The sequence below is a fragment of the Eumetopias jubatus genome, unplaced genomic scaffold (assembly GCF_037043125.1).
Source record: "Eumetopias jubatus isolate StellerSeaLion01/CBP00866 unplaced genomic scaffold, mEumJub1_p1.0 scaffold_14, whole genome shotgun sequence".
In the NCBI taxonomy this organism is placed as follows: domain Eukaryota; kingdom Metazoa; phylum Chordata; class Mammalia; order Carnivora; family Otariidae; genus Eumetopias; species Eumetopias jubatus.
Window position 1 is genome coordinate 14,178,559 of NW_028274820.1, and position 27,574 is coordinate 14,206,132.

A 27,574-nucleotide genomic window follows, 5' to 3' on the forward strand; every position below is an offset into this window, starting at 1 on the left:
AGGACAATAAGTCTTTCAATAAGTAGATACAGTAGATACAGACAATACAGTACAATAAGATATTTTGAGAGGGAGACCACATTCACACAATTTTTATTACAGTATATTGTTATAAATGTTCTATTTTATAATACTATTGTTAATCCCTTACTGTGCCTAATTTATATATTAAACTCTACCATAGTGAGGTATATATAGGAAAAGCATTGAATATATAGTGTTCAGTACCATCCATGGTTTCAGGCATCCAGTGAGGGGCTTGGAACATATTCCCTGCATATAACAGAGGCCACTAAGTCTGTCATTCATGTTGCATTTACTAAGCATCGGGCACTATACTAGACATGAGCCATACAGTATCGCACTGAATCATTAAACAACTCTATAAAATATCTGAGGACAGAGGGTCTCCAAGATCACAGTACCCTGCCCAGGTCACGCCACGAGCAAGCATGTCACCACTGTGCTCAGCAGTTGCCTAAGGGCAGAGACTTTCTCCTGATCAAGGCTCCCTTGGCCATTTAGCTTCTATATTCACCAAGCACCTCAAATCTTATTGCCCACCAGGCATGAGGGTTTTCAGGTGGGTCACCCCCCTCCCCCATCTGCTGGGCCCAGAAATGGCGCCAAGAGCACCCCTCTTTTTTGCCCATCTCCTGACAAGGGGTGGAAAAATAGGATCTAATATTTGCCCTGACTCAGAATCTCTTCAAAATGAGCCAAAACGCAGGAGAGCTGCAACTTGCAAAAGCAAGGGACAGGCTGATAGCATTCCGTTCGGCAGGCTCCAGCCATTTCCCATCCTGTTGTCTATATCCGTTGTTCAACTATTTGACAAACTTCTATTTCTAGCCTCTCCATAAAAGTCTCCCTAGCTGGAGAAGTCGTGCACCTTTCATGGTTTCATAATAAACTGGAGGTGAGTACCAGTATGGAATCAAAAGAAATAAAACTCTAGTTGCAGCTGCTGCTAGGGTTGCCTTTGAACGTGGCTTATACAATATTTCATCTGTGCTGACACCTTTCACTCTCAATTATTTGGCTGTTGTCAAAACAAATCAATCAAATTATAGCACTGTGTCTTCATGTTATCGTTCTATTGTAAGTTAGCAACATTAGCTTTGAAATATATAGAAGTATAAATTTTATCTCTATTATTTATTTAATGCAACTTTCTCCCATGTGAGTTATTTTCCAAACACAGCAAACTCAAATTATCTTATGTCAAGTGTTGAATATATATATGTTCTGCTAAGAATTTCTAAAATAATGGCACACAGGGGAACGGAGATGCATAAGAATGTTTTAAAGGATCTGGGTATTTGTGCTAATCCTAATCGGGTGACAAATGGCAAATGGACTAAGTTTTTTGGGTTTTTTTTTTTTTTGAGAGTTTTGGCCAGAAACTTGGTGAGTATGGTTGATTAATATAATTGGGGTAATGATGACACTAATATCAAAGGAAAGGTTAACGTGGAACCAAAGGATGTTCAAAGAGTAATTTTGCTAGCAACAAGACATAATTTCCCAAGAGAAATAATTTCCAAAAATTAAATTACATTATCTAAACTGCAGTTTTTCCCAGGCACAGATATCCTCTTCTATCCAAACCCAGCACCCTAGAGCTAATCCCAACTCGTTCCTTCCTCTGCCCTGAGTGGCTACAATGGACATGACCCAAAGTGCTTTAAAAAGAAGAATGGCAGGGGAGAAACATTTTCATTTTGAGATTTTAAGACTTCAACGACGTTTTTAAATAATAGATTTAAATCAATGGAGTTACTTTTCAGCAAAAGAGCAACACTGTTGAAGCTTTTATGTACACGCTCTCAAAATAGCTTCTTTATACATGGAAACTTGGCGTGTCTTCAGAAGATAAAGAGCAGACTGACAGATACAATTTGTTGGCTTCTTCTTGTGGCACTCCGGCTATAAAAGGGGTAAGCGACAACCAAAAGCTCCAATGTGAATGTGTAGATTATGTCCAATGAAAGAGTCCAAATACGAAGAATCGCAGAACTGGTGCAGAACAATCTTACGTGTTGGGACCTCTCTCCTGGGTCTGTTTCCGTGCCTGCATCTTCCTCTTCCGATGGCTTGAACTGTGTTCCTTCCCTAATCTCTTCTTCCCCAGAAATTTATTCCCTCCCTGACTTCAGTCACATACGTTGACGGTCTCTACATCAGGGTCTCCAGTGCCAATCCCATTCTGAGTTTTAGATCCATATACTTCCAACTAGCTCCTGGTCTCTCCATTTACAATGTCCACAGGAAATGAACTTACATGTCCGACTATACTACTTGTCTCCCTCTCTTTCCTCTTACCCCTCTACATTTAATCCATCGCCAAGTCTTACCAAACGTACCTCCTTAATGTCGCCTAAATCAGTCCTCTGTTCTTCCTCACTGTCACCGGGACCCTTTCTCTCCTGGATTGCTACCGTAGCCCCTTTTCTAACTAGACTGGAGTGCTTACCAAAGTGCCTGGAAAAGAGCAGGTGCTTAGTGAGTATTTGTGAACTCGATCAATCAATCTTTGTGCACAGCTCAGGACAAGAAATGAGGTTTAGCTTTGCCCTGGAGGGGCTGAGAAATAAATAGCTGTGACCTCTCACTGGAAATCTGCCCTGCAAGAATCACACACATAAGAGAAGACAGGACTTGCTTGGGCAAATCTTTCCTCTTCATTCTCCGAACGGTGGGCAGAGAGGAACAGACCAGTTCCTATCTCCTTTTTCTCAATACCTCCCCTCCTCCCTACCTGCCCCTTCCTCACTGCCCTCAGATACAGAAGACTTCTTTATTTTGGTTCCAGAGGAAATTTGAACACATCAACCCGGTTCCCTCTCATCCTTGGTAACGGAGTGAGACTGAGAAGCATTTCGAGTACAGTCTTTTCCTTTGTGTTCAGTGCCATTCTAGCGGCAGCCATCTTGGAACAGAGCTCTGATGGCTGCCTTGGAATCTAATCCAGTTTGCACATCCTAGTGTAGACACATTGCTGCATACCATCAAGAGCCCTGATGGATTTACAGCCTTATTATGTACAAACTGGGGATCACATTACTTCCCTGCCTTTTGCTTTGAAAATAAATGCTTTGGCTTTGCTTTGACATTTATGTGGCAGCTGGAAACCATTATCCTTTGACAATGCTTTATTCCATTGACAGTATCTCTTAAATACACAGTATACTAGTCGTACTCCTCATTCATGTGCTTCCAGTTTAATCCATACCCCAGTGCCTCAGTGACGCCTGCTTCAAGGATAATGTACTGCAGAACGGGCTCTCCAGGTATTTTAAATAAAAAGTCTGAAGGCTCGGAGATACGGAGGTTTGAAAAACTGCCCAAGTTAAGACACATGCAACAACTTTCATAACTTCTTTATGGTGGATTGGGTATTATTGTACAGTGTGTCATGTGGGGCTCTTCTGAATAACACTGCAAATATGAATTTATGCACTAGGTGTTTTTAATATTGGACTTTGTGACAGCAAGCTCCCTATCAGAGGCTGAGAAATCATTGCATACTAAAAGCCAGGGTCCATTCTTCTTGTTTCTGTGGCAGGGGCTGCCCTGCCCTTTCTGTGGGTGGTATTAGACCCCCGCTCTCATGTTCACAATGCCCCTGGGGATGCAACTTTCTGAGTGGGGGCATCACTCGAATAGCACAAAAGTAAATCGTTAGGAAAAGCGGCGCACATGGCCACCTACTGTTTTCTTCTTCAAGAACGCTACCAGAATGCTCAGCACACACTTCTGCCCCTCACCCACTCCCTGACAATAAATCCTCCTTTGATCAATAAAATCAGGCACATTTAAAGGCAATTTTACTGGTATTAAAGATTGCTCATACATAATGAATGCATAGAGTTGCTTTGTGGTTGTATTGTTAATTTGAGAATTAATCCACTTTGAGTTGAGGGATGCTTTTTTAAAAAGGTGGTTAGAAGGTCAAGACAGCAGACCTATATAGACCTAACCTCGTCAATGCTAATAATGACACTTTGGATATGACTTCTAACCTGAATGAATACTAAGTATTCTGATTTTGGAATAATACTTATTAATGAAGAAATTTTAAGAAGGAAAGCATTCACCCATAATTTCTTACTGTCTAGAGTCTACCAGTAACCCTGTGTCATACGTAGTATTTTTCTTTTCCTCTCTCTGTGGGGTATGCATGTGTTTGGGTTTCTTTCAAACAACTGGGATCGAATTGTGTGCCTGTGAAATCTTTACTATTTTGGGGTTCATTTGTGCATCTGAGAAATAGAGCCATTAACACTTTAATGGGAGAATCCGAGTCTCTCATCTCCATGAAGCTTCCCCCTGCTCTCATTTCATTAACAGTTTTGTACTTGCATATTCTTTTTTATGTTTTAACATAAGTTGGTATTTTATAAGCACCACACCACCTGCTTCCCCCCCTTTTTTTAATTGAGGTACATTTTACATAAAGTAAAATTCACCCTTTCCAGCATCCAGTTTTACAAGTTTGACAAACACATAGAGTCATGTAACCACCACCATGATCAAGACAAGAGAACGGTCACATCAGCCCCCGAAATTCCTCTGCACTGCCTTATAGTCAACGCCTTCCCTCAGCCCCCATCCCTGGTCACCACTGATCTCTTTCTGTCCTTATAATTTTGCCTTTTCCTGAATGTTACATAAATGGAGCCATGCTTTTACATGTGTTCATGTGCTATTTTTAAAAGCACCTAATTGTTCCATCTATTTGTAATCTATTTTTATATTTATCATTTGAATGCCACTACTTTAAGAAATTATTCATATGTTGTGTTCAAAGGAACCACATGGATAGCCCATGCTATCTCATGGGTTCACCTCATGGAATTGTAGAATCTCAGTGTTGGAAGGAATCTTCAAGGGGACCCAAGTCAAATATTCAGCAGTGTATCTTCAGTTGAACAATGTAGCACCTTGTATTACAGTTTCTAATTATGTGCTGGAGAAACGCCCTCCCCTTAAGAGTAGCCTCATTCCCATGGGCAGCAGGCTTGCGCAGGACCTGAAGGGAAGTAACGTGGGCCACTTCTGAGCCAAAGCTTTGAAAGCCATTGCTGTTCTGTTCTGCCGTTCTTTCTTCCCTCTGTGAAGAGAAAGGCCTATCCCAGGAGGAGGCTGCTTCTTTAGGCTGATCCTAGAATGAATGTGTACAGCAGGGGCCCTGTTGATTGTAGCCAACACATATTATGAAATAAATAAAGACATAAACCTTGGTTGTACCTCACTGAAATTTTGTGCTTGTCTGTTACTACAGTATAATCTAATGAAAGCTCAAAGAGAACCAGTGTCCTGTCCATCAGGCGTTTCCATGTTTCTTCATTGGGAATCTGTGTGATTAACTTTTCTTAGCACCTCCAACTTCAACCCAGGACACTCTTCCTCCAGATATTGTATGGCTTTGTCGCTCATGTCCTTTGGTCTCTGTCTATGTCCCCATCCCTGCCACCCTTCATCCTGTCCGTCTCCTTTACACCCTACACGAGCACAGAAGTGCCGAGATTCTCTTTATTCTATTTACTGCTATACCTCAAGCTGATATCGTGACCTAATATGCTATGAAAGCTCAGTTAAGTATGTGTTGAGTAAATAAATAAAATTAGTGAAAAGCAAAAACAAAAATAAATAAGGCTGTTTCTTGTTAAGCTGGTATGTTTCCATTTACTGTCAGATAATTAAAAGTATGGAATGTGATGTGTCTCCCCTTTGACTTGTCCCATTGTTCCAAATCTCCATCTAGGTTTCTTTTTCTAATAACAGTGTTTGGCCTTTCATGCTTCTTATATTACAAGCTGCTTTGAGTCCTTGAAATTACACAGGCATAACATATAAAAGCAAACATATATCCATGAGAATATCATAGCATAATTGCATCGTCTTTAAGTTTGTTCATTTCTAACACATTCGCCCTACAATGGCCACTCTGCATGCATAGGCAAGGTGTACAAGGCCCTCCAGTATCACCCCTTCCTGTTCATCTGGTCTGGTTTCTTGCCACTTCTGACTCCTAACCTTCACTTGAACAATAGCCAAAATTGTTCAGAGGACTCTAGACTCCATGCTCCTCATGCCTTCCCTACACTGAATGTTCTCTTTACTTCTTTTCACTTGACTGACTCCTACTTTAAAATCCATTCATCCATCCATCCATCCATCCATCCATCCTTGAGCACTTATTATGAGCCAGTTCTTGGGCCATATCACCGAACCAAACAAAATGCCTATTGTAGGGCTTACATTCTGAGGGCAGGACCAGAAAAGCACTACATATTATAAACACATTGTATGCAGATATCGTCCCCTAGACCATCAGGGCCAAGCATCACGATGCTGCCACACTACGCAATGTGGCTGCAGGAAGCATGACCCAACGTGCTTACAGAAAAAGAACAAAAAAGGTCTCAGACATTTCTGAGATGCTAAGGCTCTGTAGAAGGTAGTAAGTGTTATGGACAAAGGAAATAAAGGAAAGGAGGTAGGGGGGAACAGCAGTGCTGGGGGGCTGTGGGGGAGAAGTAGGCTGATGCTTTCTGGGGTAAGAGTCCTTCAGGCAGAGGAAATGTCCTGTGCGAAGGCCCTTGGGTAGGAGGTCAGAGTGCCCGCACCTTGAGGCCAATTGAGTTGGAAGAGACAAGAGTGGGAGTGACAATGCAAAAATAAATTAGACTGAAGATGTATGCCTCGGAAAAACCTGTGGCACCTGGAATGGACTAAAAGCAAAACGATCAGAAGCATTCTCAGTTTCTGAGAGAACCACATTTCCAAGGAAGCTACAAATCTTTAACTATTGGAAATGTCAAGCAAGCCTTCGGCCCCCAGAGCTTCCATAAGCCATACGTGGACTGAGGAAGTGCTCAAATAAAGGCATATTTCTCAACTTTCTCTTCAGATGTAGCCAAGAAAGATAATGGACAGGGAAGAATCTTCCAGGGCTAGAGCGAAGGGTCAAGGAGAACTGTGGCCAAGGGTGCTTCCTAAGGGATGTCCAACGGAGGATCCTCTCCCTACCCCCAGGGGAGAGGATCTTCACCATGTCTGCCTGCTAAGACATCGGACTGGCTATGGATAAACCAACTGTGGCATATTCTTACAATGGAACACTGCTCAGAAATGAAAAGAAAGGATCCCCTGACATACACAATGACATGGATGAATCTCAAAAACATGATGCTTAGTGAAAAAAGCCAGACATGAAATCATACATACTGTAGAAATCCATTTGTATGAAGTTCTAGAACAAACAAAACCAATCGATAGTGATAGAAAGCAGATCAGGGCTGCCTGGTTGGAGGAACAGGACTGACCACAAAGGGACACAGGGAAACTTTTGGGGGAAATGAAATACTTTCTGTATTGGCTGTGGTGGACAGAGGTCGCATGAGTATACACAATTATCAAGACCCACTGAGCTGTGCCCTTAAGATCCATGCATTTTACTGTATGTAAATGATGCCTCAATTCAAACAACAAATACCAACAAAACAAATAAAAAGGAAATGTGATGTGGCTCATACAAGAAATCCCTAAAACCTAAAGCATTCTCACATACTTTACCCTTACAGACTTTAATTTCGAGAATGAGAGAAAACCAGGGCAGGTTTCCTGCTAGCGTGAAAGGCAGCAAAACCACCTTTGGCCTTGATTTTTCAACTTGCCTTGAACCTAATTGCTTTTCCATGTTCAGGTTAAGCGGCACTCTCTAATGTATTTTTGGTCATTAATTTAAATGTTATGCTTGACTGAACTGGAATGTTCACACTTTGATATAAATCTCCTATGTAGCACATTTATATTCTCCATTTATGTTGCCCACAGTGATTAGTGGGTTATCTCTCAGCCTATGCAATGAGAACAAGTCACTAACTTGAATCATCTGTCCTAGACATAGGCCCACCTCTGCTGTTCCATTAACCCCTTTGCTGCTTGTTGTCACTTGTTTTGGGGTTCTATTTGTCTACATTTTCTGCCTCAACCTAAAAAAAAAAAGGCAGAAAACACAGCCCATTTGCACAAGTTCCATAATGGGGACTTTATTCTGCCACATCAAATAATAATCTAGTTTCCACACTAGGACAAATGCAAATTATATTTTTGGCACAGCTATCTGTGCCTCAAAATAGTAAGTAAATGGAAGACTGACTTTTAAAGGAGTTTATGAAGTATGTGACAGAGCACCCTGAGTCATTTTCCTTCTTTAAGCTTCATGGTCATCGTGAGTCTCCTCTCACAGGTGTGGGTTCTCTGACAGTCCCCTGAGACCAAATCCCCGTGAGCAGGGGATAGACAAAGGACACGGGAATGGACAGACCAAGAGTGGTGACGGTGGGAGGTGCTTGGCCGGGAGCAGCACTCACTCTCAAAGGAGAGAGAAGGGAGAATGCAAAACTGTATCTACGTCATGCAGGGACATAGAGTGTTGAGGAGTAGGTCATTCCTAGATCTCATCTGAGTTTAGAGCACTTCTGGGCTTGAATCCCAGCCAGAACTTCCATAGGCTTCCCCTAAAATATTCAGAACCTAGCCCCCACCCACGGCATCTCTGAGTTCAGAGTTGGTCTTCCTCTCTGCCCATAGGAGGGCCTCCTGGTCTGTACGGCAATCCCAGCGGCCAGGCCAATACCCAGCCTGCTCGCTTGGCACCTCTTCTACGGAGGGGGGAGGCCCTAGTGTGTCTCTCCAGCATGCTGCTCATGCTCTGCTCCTCATCATCCCGGCTCCCCCGTCCATACACATTACAGCTGACTGGACAGGGATGCATACTTCCACACGGGGCAGTCCATCTCTAGTCTGGCCAGCAACCTCCAGGTTAGCCTAGAATGCAAAGTCTCAGCTCATCAGGAATTGGAAATGTTGGGGAGGTTGAGTTGTTGATAGGCATGGAGATGGGGATAAAAATAGAGATGGTAGAGAGAGCAATGGAGCATTCCTAAGAGGTACATGGGTTGGGAAGATGCACGGACTCCAAGAGACAGAGTGAGCTAAAATTAGGGGCTAGTCAAAACTCAACCAACACAGTAGAGAAGAGTCACAAGGAGGAGCAGGGGAAGACAGGAGACAGGTTAGAAGTGGGGGCACAGGCCTGTCTCCTCAGAGGGAACAAGACAGCCCACAGCTTGGTGGTTTGCTGGATTCTCCGATCCCCAAACTCTAATCCCCATTGTCTAATCTCTAATCTCACTGGATTCTCTGAGCCCCAAACCTCATGTCCAGGGCCCCTGAGGCTGGACCATAGGGTGTTCCTGGGATTCTGCAAGATTTCTAACTCCTAATTCCCAGCTGTTTCCTTACAAGAAGACCCCTTCCTTGATGGCATAGGAGTGCTCTCTTTCTTGCATGGAAGGATCTGAGGAGAAAGGGAAAACAATCCCCAGGCTGTGCAAATGGGTTTTCTGCAGGGCCACATGGTCTCTTTTTCAGCAATGCAAAACTTCTGCTGGATAAAAATCTCAGAGCAAGGGCTTTAATCATGCTTTCATTGTTTAAGAGGACGCCTCTCGGTCTTGGGGACGTGAATGTCCTGAAGGAAGCAGTAAGTTAATTCCCAAATAAGTTACTCCTTTCAGTCCTTATCCTCATTAGAGGCCTGGTTTGGTGAGTTGGAGCCGGACAGTTAACAAGGGGACTCTCACAGTCACATGGCTCCCCATCACCCTAGGATGCTCAGGATCTGGGGAGGCTGCTGGAGATAGTGGGGGAGTGGCCAAATGGATTTTGGAAAAGCTCCTTAGACCAGGCTTCCTTAAACTTTAGTGTACTATAGGAATCTCCTGGAAATCTTTTAAAATGCAGATTCTGGGGTGGGGCTGAGAGCCTGCATTTCTAACAAGCCCCCCAAGCTGGTCTGGGAATGAGGCTCAGAGGAGGAGACAGTGATAGGACCCCTGCTGCCTGAGCGGAAAAAAGCCGCTTAGTGTAACATCATGTCATTAGCGCTCATTAAAATACATGCATGAATCATGGCCTCTGAGGGTCTGAGAGCAATTCCGTGTCACTTGATAGTGAACGTAAAGGAACCAGCTCCCAATCCCTTCAGTAAAGAAGAATATACTTGAAACTTATCCCTGAATTCCAAACCAGTAAGAAACCGATGTCGGTATTTTTCTTTTTTAGCAAATTTGTAGCTTTTGAGCTATGAGGAAGGACAGGCTGAAGGGCTGGACAGGAAGGCTAGAGGAGAGTCAGAGATAATGGCAGCTGGGAGGCTTATTTCATGAATAAACCTTAACGGTTCACAATTAGGAAAGGGGGAACCCATCCAGAGCTAAGTGCATCATATGGAAACAGGTTCCATTTCAGACTAGGCGTTTAACACTTAAATCCCTCCCCCTCACGCTAACGGATCACAGTGTTTTATAAAACCATCCAAGAAGTGCTGGGCAGACATACTGGTGGTTTCAAGATTCTTAAAAGCCTTGGAAACTACTGTGCTCTTGTCTAGGGTGGACCATGGGGAGGGGCAGAGCATTCTACCCTGTCGACCAAACAAATGTGTGTAAGGACTTCTGGGGTATCATAGCCCATGAACCAGATTGCCACCCTTGAAAGAGGATGAGACTGGATTATGTCTAGGATTGGCTCAGTCTCAAAGTCGACCAGGACCCCTGCAGATGGCCTGCCAGCCAGCCACCCACCATCCCCGGAGTCCCACCACCTTCTGTCATATAACCTGGAAAACCACACAAGCCATAGACACTGCCTATGGATTGTCGAGGGCTGCAGTAGGCCCCCTAAAAGGGATGAGATCATCCTTGGGTCAGATGCTGGCTGACAAGGTGACCAACTGGCACTGCCCTTCGGGTGGTAAACACTCATCTTGGGCACCATGGAGATTCAAGATATTTACCTAATTCTTATTGTTATTGCCCCTGGACTTCTGGCAGATGATCAACTCCTTGTTTGCCCAGGACTATCCTGGTTCCAACAGTGAAAGTCACACATCCCCAGAAAACCCCAGTCTCAAGCAAACTGGGATGGTTGGTTACTTCTCAAAGTAGTGAGGTCTGGGTGGTCAAGAAATCACGTGGGAAGACATGAAAGGAAGAGAAAAGCCCAAGGGAACTTCTCTGGATCCTAACAGTGACTTAGGAACTGGGATTCGTTCACAAAGTTATTAGAGAATAAAGTGTTGGAGGGGGGGCGTGAGTGTTAAGACCGATGAGGAAGGTTTCCCTATAACAGGCTGACTTGCAACCAGCAGGTGTTTTATTTTAATGACCTCACCACCTGCCCTCCAACTTAACTGAGATGACAAAGGGAGACAGGGTTCCTTGTGTTTGTGCAGTAGACAAACGCTTGACCATCAACTCCGATCAATACACTTCTGAAGATTAGGCCGTTAAGAAAATGGTGTAAGAAGCCCCAAGGGGTAGGAGGAGCAAGACGGCGGAGGAGTAGGAGACCTGGATTTCATCTGGTCCCAGGAATTCAGCTGGATAGGGATCAAACCATTCTGAACACCTACGAACTCAACAGGAGATCGAAGAGGAGAGTAGCAACAACTCTGAACAGAGAAGCGACCACTTACTGGAAGGTAGGACGTGCGGAGAAGTGAATCGAGGCGATATTCGGGAGGATAGACGGCGGGGGAGGGGACCTCCGTCGGCCACTTCTGGCAAGTGATAGAGCCGCGGAGCACAAAATCGGAACTTTTAGAAGTCAGCTCTGCTGAGGGACGTCGCTCCAGTGGCTAAGCGGGGGGTGGTACCCTCGCGGGACAGTGTGGTCTCAGGACCCTCGGGGTCACAGAAAGACCGGGGTGCCTGAGTGCGGGAGAGCTCCCAGGTATCGGAGCGGCGAAGCCGGCTGCAGGGACGGAGCCGAGGCGCGGCTCTCAGCTCGGGGTGGCCATAAACTGTGATCCACGTCACAATCAGGCCACTGCTCCTCCAGCAGGGACCCAACAAGTGGCAGATCCGGGGAGACTCCCCTTCCTACCCCGGGAGGAGCAGCACGGGAGCACACCGCAGGGATCTGCTGGGTTTGGAGACTCCACACAGAGTCGGGTGCCAGAGATAGAAAGGCTCTGTCACAGGCTGGGTGAGCACGGAGTGCGGCTGGAGACCGGGGAGACGGGAGTGACTGACTGCTTTTCTCTGGGGGCGCACTGAGGAGTGGCCCCGAGTTCTTGGCTCCTCTGGGGCAGAGATTGGGAGGCCGCCATTTTCACTCTCGTCCTCCAAAGCTGTACCGAAAGCTTGCAGGGAAAAAAGCTCCCGAGAGCAAATCCGAGCAGATGACTTAGCCCGGACCCGGCCTCCAGCAAAGACATCTGGGAACGGCAACAGGCCCCCTCCCCCAGAAGATCAGCAGGAACAACCAGCCAAGACCAAGTTTACCAATCAATGAGAACGGCAGAACTCCAGCGCTAGGGGAACACTGCACATAGAATTCATGGCTTTTTTCCCATGATTCTTTAGTCTTTCAAAGTTAATTTTTTTCAACTTTTTCTTTTCTGTTTTTTTTTTTTTTTTAGTTTTTCTTTTTCCCTTTTTCAACCAACATCTTATCAATCCGCTTTTTAAAAAATCTTTTTTATTTTTCATTTTTAGAGTCATATTCTATCCTTTCATAGTACTTAACCTTATTTTTGGTATATATATATATATATATATATATATATATATATATATATATATGTTGTTCTCTCTTTAAAATTTTTCTTCTTACAGACCAAAATATACCCTAAATCCCTAGTGTATGGCTTTGTTCGAGTCTCCTGCCTGATCACATTCTCTCCCTTTTGTTTTAAACCCTCTTCTTTCTTTTTTCAACCAGCTTCTTATCTTATAAATTCCTTTTATAAAATCCTTTATAATTTGCATCTTTACAGTCACATTCCATCCCTTCATCATATTAACCCTTATTTTTGTACATATATAAGTTTTGCTTTCTTTAAAATTTTGGGAGGCACTTTCTTCTAACAAGCCAAAATATGCCCAAAATCTAGTGTGTGGCACTGATCTATGCACCAGCCTGATCATCTCTGATCACATTCTGTTTTGTGTTTTTGTTTTTGTTTCTGTTTTTATCTTTTTCCTTTTCTTTTTTCTTTCTTTCCCTTTCTTTTCCCCCAGTTTCGGGGTCTCTTCTGATTTATTTAGTGTGTATTTTCTGGGGACATTGTTACCCTGTTAGCATTTTGTTCTCTCATTCATCTACGCTCCTCCGGACAAACTGACAAGATGGAAAAAATTACCTCAAAAAAAGAACAAGAGGCAGTACCAACTGCCAGGGACCTAATCAATATGGACATTAGTAAGATGTTTGAACTAGAGTTCAGAATGATGATTTTAAAGATACTAGCTGGGCTTGAAAAAAGCATGGAAGATATTAGAGAAATCCTTTCTGGAGAAATAAAAGAACTAAAATCTAACCAAGTCAAAATCAAAAAGGCTATTAATGAGATGCAATCAAAAATGGGGCTGCTAACTGCTAGGATAAATGAGGCAGAAGAGAGAATTAGTGATATAGAAGACCAAATGATGGAAAATAAAGAAGCTGAGAAAAAGAGAGATAAACAACTACTGGATCACGAGGGCAGAATTCAAGAGATAAGTGATACCATAAGACAAAACAATATTAGAATAATTGGGATCCCAGAAGAAGAAGAAAGAGAGAGAGGGCCAGAAGGTATATTGGAGCAAATTATAGCAGAGAACTTCCCTAATCTGGGGATGGAAACAGTCATCAAAATCCAAGAGGCACAGAGAACACCTGTCAAAATCAATAATAATAGGTCAACACCCTGACATCTAATAGTAAAACTTACGAGTCTCAGAGACAAAGAGAAAATCCTGAAAGCAGCTCGGGAGAAGAGATATGTAACCTACAATGGTAGAAACATTAGAATGACCTATCCACAGAGATCTGGCAGGCTAGAAAGGACTGGCATGATATATTCAGAGCACTAAATCAGAAAAATATGCAGCCAAGAATACTATATCCAGCTAGGCTGTCATTGAAAAGAGAAGGAGAGATAAAAAGCTTCCAGGACAAACAAAAACTAAGGGAATTTGCAAACACGAAACCAGTCCTACAAGAAATATTGAAAGGGGTCCTCTAAGCAAAGAGAGAGCCTAAAAGTAACATAGGCCAGAAAGGAACACAGATAATATACAGTAACAGTCACCTTACAGGCAATACAATGGCACGAAATTCAAATCTTTCAATAATTACCCTGAATGTAAATGGGCTAAATGCCCCAATCAAAAGACACAGGCTATCAGATTGGATTAAAAAACAAGACCCATCCATATGCTGTCTGCAAGAGACTCATTTTAGACCCAAAGACACTCCCAGATGGAAAGTGAGGGGGTGGAAAACCATTTACCATGCTAATGGACACCAAAAGAAAGCTGGGGTGGCAATCCTTATATCAGACAAATTAGATTTTAAAACAAAGACTGTAATAAGAGATGAGAAATGACACTACATCCTACTTAAAGGGTCTATACAACAAGAAGATCTAACAGTTGTAAATACCTATGCCCCTAACATGAGAGCAGCCAATTATATAAGCCCCAATTAATAACAGAAGCAAAGAAACACATTGACAACAATACAATAATAGTGGGGGACTTAAACACCCACCCTCGCCAAAATGGACAGATCATCTAAGCAAAAGATCAACAAGGAAATAAAGACTTTAGATGACACACTGGACCAAATGGATTTCACAGACATATTCAGAACATACCATCCCAAAGCAACAGAATACACATTCTTCTCTAGTGCCCATGGAACATTCTCCAGAATAGATCACATCCTAGGTCACAAATCAGGTCTGAACCGGTACCAAAAGACTGGGATCATTCCCTGCATATTTTCAGACCACAATGCTTTGAAACTAGAACTCAGTCACAAGAAGAAAGTCGGAAAGAACTCAAATACATGGAGGCTAAAGAGCATCCTACTAAAGAATGAATGGGTCAACCAGGAAATTAAAGAAGAATTTGAAAAATTCATCGAAACAAATGAAAATGAAAACACAGCTGTTCAAAATCTTTGGGATGCAGCAAAGGCAGTCCTAAGAGGAAAGTGTATAGCAATACAAGCCTTTCTCAAGAAACAAGGAAGGTCTCAAATACACAACCTAACCCTACACCTAAAGGAGCTGGAGAAAGAACAGCAAATAAAGCCTAAACCCAGCAGGAGAAGAGAAATTATAAAGATCAGAGCAGAAATCAATGAAATAGAAACCAAAAGAACAGTAGAACAGATCAACGAAACTAGGAGCTGGTTCTTTGAAAGAATTAACAAGATTGATAAACCCCTGGCCAGACTTATCAAAAAGAAAAGAGAAATGACCCAAATTAAGAAAATCATGAATGAAAGAGGAGAGATCACAACCAACACCAAAGAAATACAAACAATTATAAGAACATATTATGAGCAACTCTATGCCAGCAAATTAGATAACCTGGAAGAAATGGGTGCATTCCTAGAGATGTATCAACTACCAAAACTGAACCAGAAAGAAATAGAAAACCTGAACAGACTTATAACCACTAAGGAAATTGAAGCAGTCATCAAAAATCTCCCAACAAACAAAAGCCCGGGGCCAGATGGCTTCCCAGGGGAATTCTACCAAACATTTCAAGAAGGATTAATACCTATTCTCCTGAAACTGTTCCAAAAAATAGAAATGGAAGGAAAACTTCCAAACTCGTTTTATGAGGCCACCATTACCTTGATCCCCAAACCAGACAAAGACCCCATCAAAAAGGAGAATTACAGACCAATATCCTTGATGAACATGGATGCAAAAATTCTCACCAAAATACGAGCCAATAGGATCCAACAGTACATTCAAAGGATTATTCACCATGACCAAGTGGGATTTATCCCTGGGATGCAAGGTTGGTTCAACATCCGCAAATCAATCAATGTGATACAATACATTAATAAAAGAAAGAACAAGACCCATATGATCCTCTCAATAGATGCAGAAAAAGCATCTGACAAAGTACAGCATCCTTCCTTGATCAAAACTCTTCAGAGTATAAGGATAGAGGGTACATACCTCAATATCATAAAAGCCATTATGAAAAACCCACAGCGAATATCATTCTCAATGGGGAAAAACTGAGAGCTTTCCCCCTAAGGTCAGGAATGTGGCAGGGATGTCCACTCTCACCACTGCTATTCAACATAGTATTAGAAGTCCTAGCCACAGCAATCAGACAACAAAAAGAAATAAAAGGCATCCGAATCAGCAAAGAAGAAGTCAAACTCTCACTCTTTGCAGATGATATGAAACTTTATGTGGAAAACCCAAAAGACTCCACCCCAAAACTGCTAGAACTCATACAGGAATTCAGTCAAGTGGCAGGCTATAAAATCAATGCACAGAAATCAGTGGCATTCCTATACACCAACAACAAGACAGAAGAGAGACAAATCAAGGAGTCTATCCCATTTACAATTGCACCCAAAACCATAAGATACCTAGGAATAAATCTAACCACAGAGGCAAAGAATCTGTACTCAGAAAACTATAAAATACTCATGAAAGAAATTGAAGAAGACACAAAGAAATGGAAAAACGTCCCATGCTCATGGATTGGAAGAACAAACATTGTGAAGATATCAATGCTACCTAGAGCAATCTACACGTTCAATGCAATCCCTATCAAAATACCATCCACTTTTTTCAAAGAAATGGAGCAAATAATCCTAAAATTTGTATGGAACCAGAAAAGACCCCGAATAGCCAGAGGAATGTTGAAAAAGAAAAGCAAAGCTGGTGGCATCACAATTCCAGACTTCCAGCTCTATTACAAAGCTGTAATCATCAAGACAGTATTGTACTGGCACAAAAACAGACACATAGATCAATGGAACAGAATAGAGAGCCCAGAAATGGACCCTCAACTCTATGGTCAACTTACCTTTGACAAAGCAGGAAAGAATGTCCAGTGGAAAAAAGACAGTCTCTTCAACAAATGGGTGTTGGGAAAATTGGACAGCCACATGCAGAAGAATGAAACTGGACCATTTCCTTACACCACACACAAAAATAGACTCCAAATGGTTGAAAGACCTAAATGTGAGACAGGAGTCCATCAACATCCTAAAGGAGAACACAGGCAGCAACTTTTTCGACCTCAGCTGCAGCAACTTCTTCTTAGAAACATCACCAAAGGCAAGGGAAGCAAGGGCAAAAATGAACTATTGGGACTTCATCAAGATAAAAAGCGTTTGCACAGCAAAAGAAACAGTCAACAAAACCAAAAGACAGCCAACAGACTGGGAGAAGATATTTGCAAATGACATATCAGATAAAGGGTTAGTATCCAAAATCTATAAAGAAGTTCATCAAACTCAACACCCAAAGAACAAATGATCCAATCAAGAAATGGGCAGAAGACATGAACAGACATTTTTCCAAAGAAGACATCCTAATGGCCAATAGACATATGAAAAAGTGCTCAACATCGCTCAGCATCAGGGAAATCCAAATCAAAACCTCAATGAGATACCACATCACACCAGTCAGAATGGCTAAAATTAACAAGTCAGGAAATGACAGACGTTGGCAGGGATGCGGAGAAAGGGGAACTGTCCTACACTGTTGGTGGGAATGCAAGCTGGTGCAGCCACGCTGGAAAACAGTATGGAATTTCCTCAAAAAGTTGAAAATAGAGCTACAATATGATCCAGCAATGGCACTACTGGGTATTTACCCCAAAGTTAGAAATGTAGGGATCCAAAGGGGTACGTGTGCCCCGATGTTTATAGCAGCAATGTCCACAACAGTCAAACTTTGGGAAGAGCCAAGATGTCCATCGACAGATGAATGGCTAAAGTTGTGGTATATATATATACAATGGAATATTATGCAGCCCTCAAAAGGAATGAGATCTTGCCATTTGCAATGATGTGGATGGAACTCGAGGGTATTATGTGGAGCGAAATAAGTCAATCAGAGAAAGACATGTATCATATGACCTCACTGATATCAAGAATTCTTAATCTCAGGAAACAAACCGAGGGTTGCTGGAGTGGTGGGGGGTGGGAGGGATGGGGTGGCTGGGTGATAGACATTGGGGAGGGTTTGTGCTATGGTGAGTGGTGTGAATTGTGTAAGACTGTCGAATGACAGACCTGTCCCTCTGAAACAAATAATAAATTATATGTTAAAAAAAAAAGAAGAAGAAGATAGCAGGAAGGGAAGAATGAAGGGGGGAAGTCAGAGGGGGAGACGAACCATGAGAGACTATGGACTCTGAGAAACAAACTGAGGGTTCCAGAGGGAAGGGGGTGGGGGGATGGGTTAGCCTGGTGATGGGTATTAAAGAGGGCACGTACTGCATGGAGCACTGGGTGTTATATGCAAACAATGAATCATGGAACACTACATCAAAAACTAATGATATAATGTATGGTGATTAACATAACATAAAAAATAAAAGCACCAAGGAGTAAACAGAGTTAGCACTCTTACTGAACCGACTTACTCAGGACACAAATCTTAGGATTTCTTTTCTGAAACCAAAGGTGCCAAAAAGAACCAAATTCCAAACTATAAGCTAATCCACAATTTGATATTTAAAGAAAAGAGAAAAATCTTGATGGAAGTCCACATTCCACATTAGTCCACAGTCGCTAACTTTGAGCCCTTAAAATAACCAGGTACTAAAATCCTAGGAATACCAAACCATAATAAAGATACAACAAGCCTGAGTTTTTGGACTCTGACTTTAGCATCTATTTTAACCAAGCAAGATTAATTCATGACCTAGGAGCTCTGTGAGCTTATGTTTATTTATAATAGTCAATACTCCCATAGGCACAAAATGTTGCAAATGGAAGGTTGCATTTTGATAATGCCCATTTCTTCATTAAGATTTCATCATCCACCTACATTAGAAAGCCTCTTCCTACACTTTGTTGCTTCTGCTTTCACCTTGTTTATTCCTGCCTTATTTGCTTAATCTTGAGATCCTGGCTACCAGGCACTCTCAAATTTGAAACAAGTAAAGTTTGTGCATTAGCGTGTCCTGGGCATGCATGATTTATGAATGGCAGGTTTCTTGGCACAATTTAATGGTATGAGAGAGACTTCGTTTTAAACATTAAAGGGAAAGTCAAGAAGTGGCAACAGTAGGTGGGATATTAGAACATACGGTGTGTAAAAAGGTTTGGGTCAAGAGTTAACCAGTTTTTATGTGGTTTATTTCTTAATCTTTGGGCTGATGCTCTGACCATAAGGAGCTCCGACATTTGACCAACTACAGAAAGTACTTTAAATTGTTACTCTTATAATTTACCCCATCAAACTCTCACTCTGCCAAAAAAAAAAAAATTTTTTTTTCTTTCTAATTGCTAACATTCATATCAATGGGGAAAACAAACACCTTTGAGCAGCCCAAAACACATTTGTTTTCTCTTTGTTAGGCATCCTAATCGTATCATATTCAGGCCATTTTTTACCATAAAATTCTTCCTTCAACAGAGTCTTTTGTAAATCAGTCTATCAATCAGTGTTAGCGAATCTTTCCCAGAAAAGTGAAAACTTTTGTAGAACCAGAAGAACTACCCTTCCAGAGTTAAATGAATCTAGCTCTTGTTAAATGCCCACGTAATATAAAGGCTCGATCTACAAGTATGTTTTTCTCATTACGAAGTACAAACCCAAATAATATACTTTCTGTTTAATATTTATAACTAAAAATACTTAGCAAGAAAACAATAATTAAATTAAGACTTCCAAAGTCTACCTTGTACTGGAGATGTTCCAACCACTTCCCACACAAACAAATCATGTATAACCTTTCTTTGCAGATGGCTACACTGAAGAAGTCATGAGATCATAACCCAGGTCCTCAAATAACAACACAATAATTTTACATCTAAGTTTTCGACGTGTTGTGCAATGAGTGCTCACGGGTGCCTCTAGAAGACCTGAAAGGTTGCAAATCAATGCCAGGACACAAGGACTGATAAAGCCCATGGCTTGAGCAAGGTTGGGATTCACATACAACGTGGAGCTTGGCTTCCTACACAAGCCTTCCATCTCCCTTGCTAGTGGGAGCAGCTCTGAACCACATTCACCATCGGGGGCATGTGAGCATTGCAGAGAACACCGGCCACGGATAGAGCCCTACAGGGCACACAGAAACAATGGGTTACCTTGTAGATTTTGCAGTGGTAGAGTCATAATGCCTCCGGCTGCAGCGGCTGCTACCAGCCCTTGGATGTTGGTGAGATTCGCGGTAGGCAGAGTGAGGACCAGTCCTTGTTGTCCTCCGAGCTGTCCGGCCATGTTGAAGGGGATAAGGATGGGCTGGTTGAGGGCCGGCGTGCCTCCCGGCATGACGCCAGCGACAGCCGAGGCTAACTGTTGTGCTGTCAGAAGTGGCTGCAAAGAAACAGACAATCCTAGCTCACTTTCCAGTGGAACCAAGACATGGCCTTCCAGAGCATTTTCTTCTAGGGGTCTAGTTCTTCTAGCAGGGTCAGAAATTTCCTGAACAAGGAGCAAATATACACGCTCTGTTCCAGGATGAACCAGTAGGGAAAAAAAATTGAAATCACATTTCATTTATTTCTTTGGAAAATTTCATTGGGTTCGGATTTCTTTTGAGGAACTCAAATACCTTTAAAAGTAATACCTTACACTTATATATTATTTTTCCAATGAATTTCCATTTGGTCTTAACCTTACGTATTTGAAATTCCTTGCTAATTTGTTCTCTGTTGTTCCAGAAAGAACTCATTGGCATCAGAGGTGTTTTTTTTGTTGTTGTTTTGGGGTTTTTTTGTTTTGTTTTGTTTGGGCTCAAAAGTAGCAATAAAATGCTATTTTTATTTATTAGCAGCAAAAATGATGTAAAAGAGTTACAGCACACTGGTAGGTCTTTAGTGACACCATTATGTGGATTTAGGACATATGCACAATCATAAGCCTTTTGGAAAGCAATTTGGAAATCTATATCAAGAGCTGCAGAAATATTCAACCCCTTTTGACTCAGAATATACTCCTGGGATGGAGCCTGAAGATACCATTCAAAAAGACAAAAGATAAATGCATGAAAACATGCATTACATTTAAAAATATATAAATGTTGAAAAATACTTTGTTATAGTGCTAAACTCGACAAGGTATTACACAGTCTTTAAAGTGGATCATTATGGCGCCTCTTTCAGAAAAATAGAAAATGTTTCTAGTATGAGAATACCTAAAATAAACTGGATAATCATTAAGCAATGACAATGAAATCATTAAAATGGTAAAATTGTGTGTGTACATTAAGAGTTCTGAAAAAAGTATAGGAAAACAAAGACATTTGAGGTGGGTAAGTTGGCAAATCTTTTTAAAGATGTCTTTTGCTATTACTCTAACATTCTTTGCTCAGTTCATACAAGATTAGAAACAAGAGTTTGTGTCCACTGTTTATCCATTAGCCATTGTTTGATGTGGACAGACAGCCTCATTGGTGTGCACTTTGGGCACTAGGCAGATTTGAGCCCAGATGTGGGCTCTTCACCAGGATGACCTTGGAAGGATTCCTGCGCTGGCCAGGCCACATGACCAGAAGGGTTGTTGGTCTTACAGACTTCGATGCAATGCCTTCATTGCACCCTTTTGGGAACCACGTGACACATAATGCCGTGTCCATTTTTCTTCTGGAGGAACCAAGACAAAACTCTTATGGAGGGGTTTCAACTTTTTTGTTTTTGATGCAGCATGATTCTATAAAATAAAAGGTAAGTAAATGGAGGCAGAGTACAAAACCCAGTGAATTACAGGCAGGCACTATTCTAATATTGCCATGGGCATATGAATGTGGTTGTCCTACCAAGGAGATACAGAAGGATTAGTAAGTTGCCCAAAGCCCCATATCTGGTGGGTGTGGGGGGATCATGTCAAGGCAGGCTGCTCCAGAGCCCATGGCTCACCCCTTTCTGGCCATGCCCTCTCATGCACGAACTGATTCAGAGAAGTGGGGCTGCTCTATTTGCAGAATGAGGGGAGGAGGGCTGACCCCACTCTCTGGCCGCTGCCTACAGACTCCCATCACAGCTCCTTCTGGGGAGGCCTTGCAGAAGCCCTGGGACAACAGATGCAGCTTGGTTCTAGACTACTCCAGATTCCATGGGCCTCGCTCCTAATCTGTTTGTTAGAGTCTACTAAATTCACATGAAGTAACTGCCTCTCTTTAAAAAAAAAGTAATAAAGCTACTCTAAAGCACAAAACAAACATTTTTTAAGAGTAAGTACAAAACGATAAACTGGTCCTCAGATCACTGATGTTATATCACTGCCCACAGTAATATCATGATAAGAGGGGAAGCAAATGGTTCTTAGACTACACGGGTCAGAGATTTGGGGGGTTTGGCATGTAGTATTTTTTTAAATTGAATTCTTGGGGGTTGAAGCAGGGCATGCATTCTCCAGCTTATCAAGGTGCCCACCACGTCTCACTGTCTGGGTCTGTCCCGCACTTATCTGACCCAGAGGCATGAGTTTGTCACCCCTGGTATGTTCACACACACACACACACACACACACACTGTCACAAGCATGAAAATTTTAGAAAAGGCATAGCCAGGAGATTCCGGCTTCCGAGATTCCCAGGAGAACCCTCTCTGGGCTTCCATAAATGAGCAGACACCTCCCCAGGCTTTCTGTCCTTGAGCACCAAGGCATCGGTGCTCTGAGACAGATGTTAGGACCTGAGACCACAGGGAGACTTGGTGGCTGCTGGAACAAAAGTGAGGACCAACCCAAGCCCTACCCTTGGGTTTCCAAGTCTTGAAATGGTGCTCCCTCAAAGTGCTGAAAGTGATTAATTTGCAGGAACAATGACCACAAAGGGGAGAGACAGGTTCCCATAGTCACCTCTTCTCCCAGAAAAGCAGGTGAACTCCGAAAGCTTCCCACTAAATGCCAGAGCTAAAACAACCACAGCCAAGAGCCTAGATCTTATAATTGTGTTCTACACCTCCATATAACCACACCAGGCTGCAAAAAACAAATATTGGACTTTAAAAAATAATGAATGTATTTCTTTATTAATGCAAGAGCTGTATGTGATGTACAGTATTGTCAAACCCAATAAGCTGAACTTGCATTAAAATTGCATTAACTTTTTTATATTAAATCACATCCTATATTTCAAAAATGGCTATAGTAAGGTTGAAATAACTTAATTTTCTTCACACTCCAGTCATTAAAGTTTTACTTTCTAGAAAACCGCATGGTAACCAACGGCACAGTGGTAAGTGGGTTTTAAGAAGGGAAAAAAAAGTTTCCTAATGATTAAAACCAACATTGCCTTTAAAGAGAGGAGTTCTGCAAACACTTTTTTTTCCTTGATGGCCTTTAATAAATAATGCAGTCATACAGTTTCCCACACAAAAATTTATCACCGTGTTTGCTCTGTTGGAGTTGATTGGATTTAACTCATTACTATTTATTCAGTTATTTATATGGTTAAACCAACCTAAATGCAGCCTTATGGAAAAGCAGTTGAGAGATACTGACCTGCGGCCCAACCGGGAAAGGGGGATGGGTCTGACTGGCCTGGTGTTGGTCAGGAGTGCCTGGGTCTGACAGAGCCGGGTTTCCTCTGGCCCCTGGAATTCAAAAGAGAAGTGCTCCCTTTAATAGAAGATCCAGCCCGGGAACTGCCCATGACCCCATTTTCCTGTGATGTCACATAACATTAAGGTACAGATGACATGCCAGAGCGGTTTATCAATAGCTGCAGTGCTCAAATCACTTGTCAACTGCATAAATTATGCTAACGGATATTCAGGATGGCCAGTCATTCCGGGAGGGAGAAGGCTGTGACGGGGGAAAGTGACACCATCATCAGTCGCGCTAATAGGCTTGCATGATCCATCAGTTTGCACGGCGTGTGCCAATGTATTGCGCGGGTGGGAAGCTGCATCCTTTATGCACAGGCGGGCAACAGCTAATCTAATTTCCCAAAGCCAGAGAACGCGTGAGACATGACCAAGTACATCTATATTATCCCTTAATATGGTTGTAGACCCTTAAGCCTTTTCTCCATACCCAGGGCAGACACCAACTCGTATGAATGTGTTTTCCAGAGACAGCTTTCTTCAATGTCACCTTAGCTGATACCCTGGACAGCACAGGGATCTCCTGAAGCAAGTTTCCTGGGTGCTAACGGAAACGGTAGGAATAACACACTAACTCCAGGGAGCCCCGCTGTGCTACGCAGGGGGAACACAGCTTCCTTCCTGTGCCAAAATCCTGTTGGATGCCAAAGCACGAGAAATGAAATCCCACCAAAACAGCAAGTCTTTCACATCTTCTTAGAACAGTGTAGTTTCTCTGTGTGCATTCGTGTGCTTTGTTTCAGGACAGACTGGAGCAGGTAGGATAGCGGCAGGAACCATAAACAGATGAATAGGCAAACAAAAATCACTAAATAGACCCGGCTGCAATTTTTGAGGGGTTTGACTCAGTAGCTTTTGTTTTCTTGGTGGTTGAAATCCAATTCCAAGCCACCCTTAACGAGATCCTCTTTCCTGATGTTTGTTCTATGAATAGCAAGTGGGAGACAATTCAAACCCTGTTTACTGGCATGCCATGGACAGCCAAGAAAAAAAGATATGATTCTGTCATGCTTATAAATTTTAAAGAAGGTATTATTGGCTCATTTAAAACAAATTCTTCTATATATTCTCCAAAGGGACAGGCTTATAAATAATGGAAATGTGGAAAAATATATTTCAGCACATTAAGCTACAAATAAAATTGACTGCTACATATTATTCAATTGGCTTCTATCTCCACTGCGATGTGTCAATCATAACAGCATTTTATAATAAGATTAAGCAATAAATGTGCAAAGCCATTATGCAGAAATCTGGAAATCTGATTAATTTGTAATATTTTTTTGTGCAGAAAGTCAGGAATGGACATTGCTTAGGGAATACTTACAAGCATTCTATTGAAATTTCTAAATTGATTTGGAACAAACTAATAAAAACACAGACTTGCTGACATTTTATAAAGTGAATTCTGTCAAAATATGTTTGGCATTTTAATGATTGCTGTCATTTAATAACAAGGGTAAAATGACCCATCATGAGATGCCAACAATTTCCTCATAATGTGCACGAGACCTTTCTTCTCAATTTTTTATATGCGATGTACTCATTATGCTTGAGTAGTAGGGCACTTTAAACGGTGCGCTTTGCTGGGTAAATCTCGTATTTTCTGCTCTTGTATAATCAAGTCCAATTTTGCCTTAAAATTCTCAGCAGAGCTTTGTGTACTTTTATAGAGCAAATCCAGGTCCCCAAGGGATTCTTTTGGTCACTTAGGTATATTCTGAAATAGCTAAAAACCCACTTTGGTTTAGTTTTTGTAGAAAATTTAAAATTTGGGGTGGCTGCCCCATCCCCACTGGGCATGGATTTTGACACTGGACTGCGAAAAGAGTTTTGCGATACACAGGAAGTGGGAAAACCTCTTCTGCACCATTAAAACACATACATGTCTTAAATTTCAAAACATTTCTATATACTGTACCAGGCCCTCCGGCCTCAAATTTTTTTCATGCGCACCAGGCCCACTTTTGGACCTTGTCCTTAAGGATATACCATTGTAAGGTTCAGGATCTGTCCCATACAGGCACTGTATCAACAAGAAGTTGTTGGTTGCCCGTAACTTTACAGAGATTACATTTGCTTACAATTTATTCTTTGTTGCTGGAGGCCCTCCCCAACACAGGGCAGCTTGTCTTGAGGCTGGTGATTCTCAAAAACCATGTTCAGTGCAGTACGGGGCAAGTCCATACAATTGCATGTGTAAAATGAAGTCTTTCACAGGCTTTAGAGGAGATTATGTATGCTCTCCTGCCTGGATCAAAAAGTAATGTTTCTTCTTAATGTGCATCTCCGTTTCCCCCCAAACACATGTATCATGCTTAACCTTGTAGGACCATAAAATAATCTGTCTGGTTGGAAGGCAGCTCCCAAGTCAGGGACCTTCTCGGAGCCAGAGGGGGGAAGCCAGCAGTCAGAATGAATAAATGACGTTGGCTAAGGGTTGCCGTGAGATTCGAAGCAGCACGTAGCTGTGCGTTAGCAGACTCTGAGGTCACCTATTTCCACGACCACAGACGTTAAAACATGAACTTAAACAGGCTGGGCAGGTTCCTCCTGATCAGGATCCTAGGAAACACGTTACCTCTCCAAGATCAGGGATGCCCAGAGAGTTCTCTGTGGCCTGTTGTGAATGTAATAGGCTGCATTTTTCTGGCAGTGCCTTTGAGCTTTAGTAGAGCAGGGACGGTCTCCGCTCTGCACACCCAGGCCCTAATGCAAGCAGGGCATTTGCACCGATTGAAATCTTCACTCAATGGAAAGAGAGGTCTGGCTTTTAATCTGGGGGCGGTAGAATTCACAGAAGATAGGTATTGCCATCCACTTGACTCTTTACTATTGTTTAGTATAAGCCTTGGAAATATCTTTAAATTATTAGCTTATTGGCAAATTCTACCTCGATTCCAGTTTAGAGACGAAAAGCGGTTTGGTGTCTGGGTTAAAAGCAAGGGCTCTTTTAAACTTTAAGCTCTGGGTGCCTGGATGGCTCAGCCGTTAAGCATCTGCCTTCGGCTCAGGTCATGATCCCAGGGTCCTGGGATGGAGTCCCACATCGGGCTCCCTGCTCTGCGGGAAGCCTTCTTCTCCCTCTCCCACTCCCCCTGCTTGTGTTCCTGCTCTCGCTATGTCTCTCTCTGTCAAATAAATAAATAAAATCTTTAAAAAAATAAAATAAAATAAACTTTAAGCTCTGCCTGGGTCTCAGTTTATGCCACTTAACTAGGTATGTGAACTTGGACTTGTTTTCCAACTTCTTTATGTATCAGCTTCCTCCTCTAAAAGTCCAGGATGATAATAGTGCCTCCCTCACAGGGTTGCTGTTTGTAAGGATTAAATGAGTGCAGAGATTTGCAGATTTTGTGGGACAGTGCAGGTTTGTGCTAATTCTGTTGACTACTTTTATAAGATTCTATTTGTTTTTAATGCATTTAATATTATTTAATTTTTAAAAGATTTATTTATTTATTTATTTATTTATTTGAGAGAGACAGAGAGAGAACAGAGGGAGAGTGAGAGGGAGAGGCAGACTCCCCACCGAGCAGAGACTGAAGCGGGGCTTGATCCCAGGACCCTGAGATCAGGACCCAAGCCTGAGGCAGATGCTTAACCAACTGAGCCACACAAGTGCCCCAATATTATTTAGTTTGCTCATGACATTCGCCTGCCCCAAGTCAACTTAAAATACGTTCCACGTTCCTGCCCATGCTACCCTGTGTATTCCGTATCATTTGATGAATGTATGAAACTGACCGTAAGAGCCCACAAAGCTAGAGTTTACACAGAAGGCATCCTTTAGTCTATGGTAACGTGACCAGGAAATACGACAGAATGATACCGGCAAACAGTTTCCAATTCTCACAGACCAGGGCTTGGACCATGTAGTTCCTACTCAGGATGGAGAATCAGAATCACTCAGGGAGCCTCTTGAACACGGAGGTTCTCATCACTCATG

The 27,574-nt window shown here is 42.3% G+C and overlaps 1 protein-coding gene across 4 annotated transcripts in view; it reads right to left on the minus strand.

The window, feature by feature from the left end:
* Window positions 1–27,574, minus strand: part of POU6F2 (POU class 6 homeobox 2) — a 473,745-nt gene that overhangs the window by 228,168 nt on the left and 218,003 nt on the right. For all 4 annotated transcript variants that reach the window (XM_088018442.1, XM_088018441.1, XM_028108923.1 and 1 more), the window contains exons 3-4: window positions 23,522–23,613; window positions 20,164–20,392 (exon numbers count right to left, since the gene is read on the minus strand). In XM_088018442.1, the coding sequence (XP_087874568.1) occupies window positions 20,164–20,392; window positions 23,522–23,613 (321 nt within the window). The remainder of the gene's footprint in view (window positions 1–20,163; window positions 20,393–23,521; window positions 23,614–27,574) is intronic.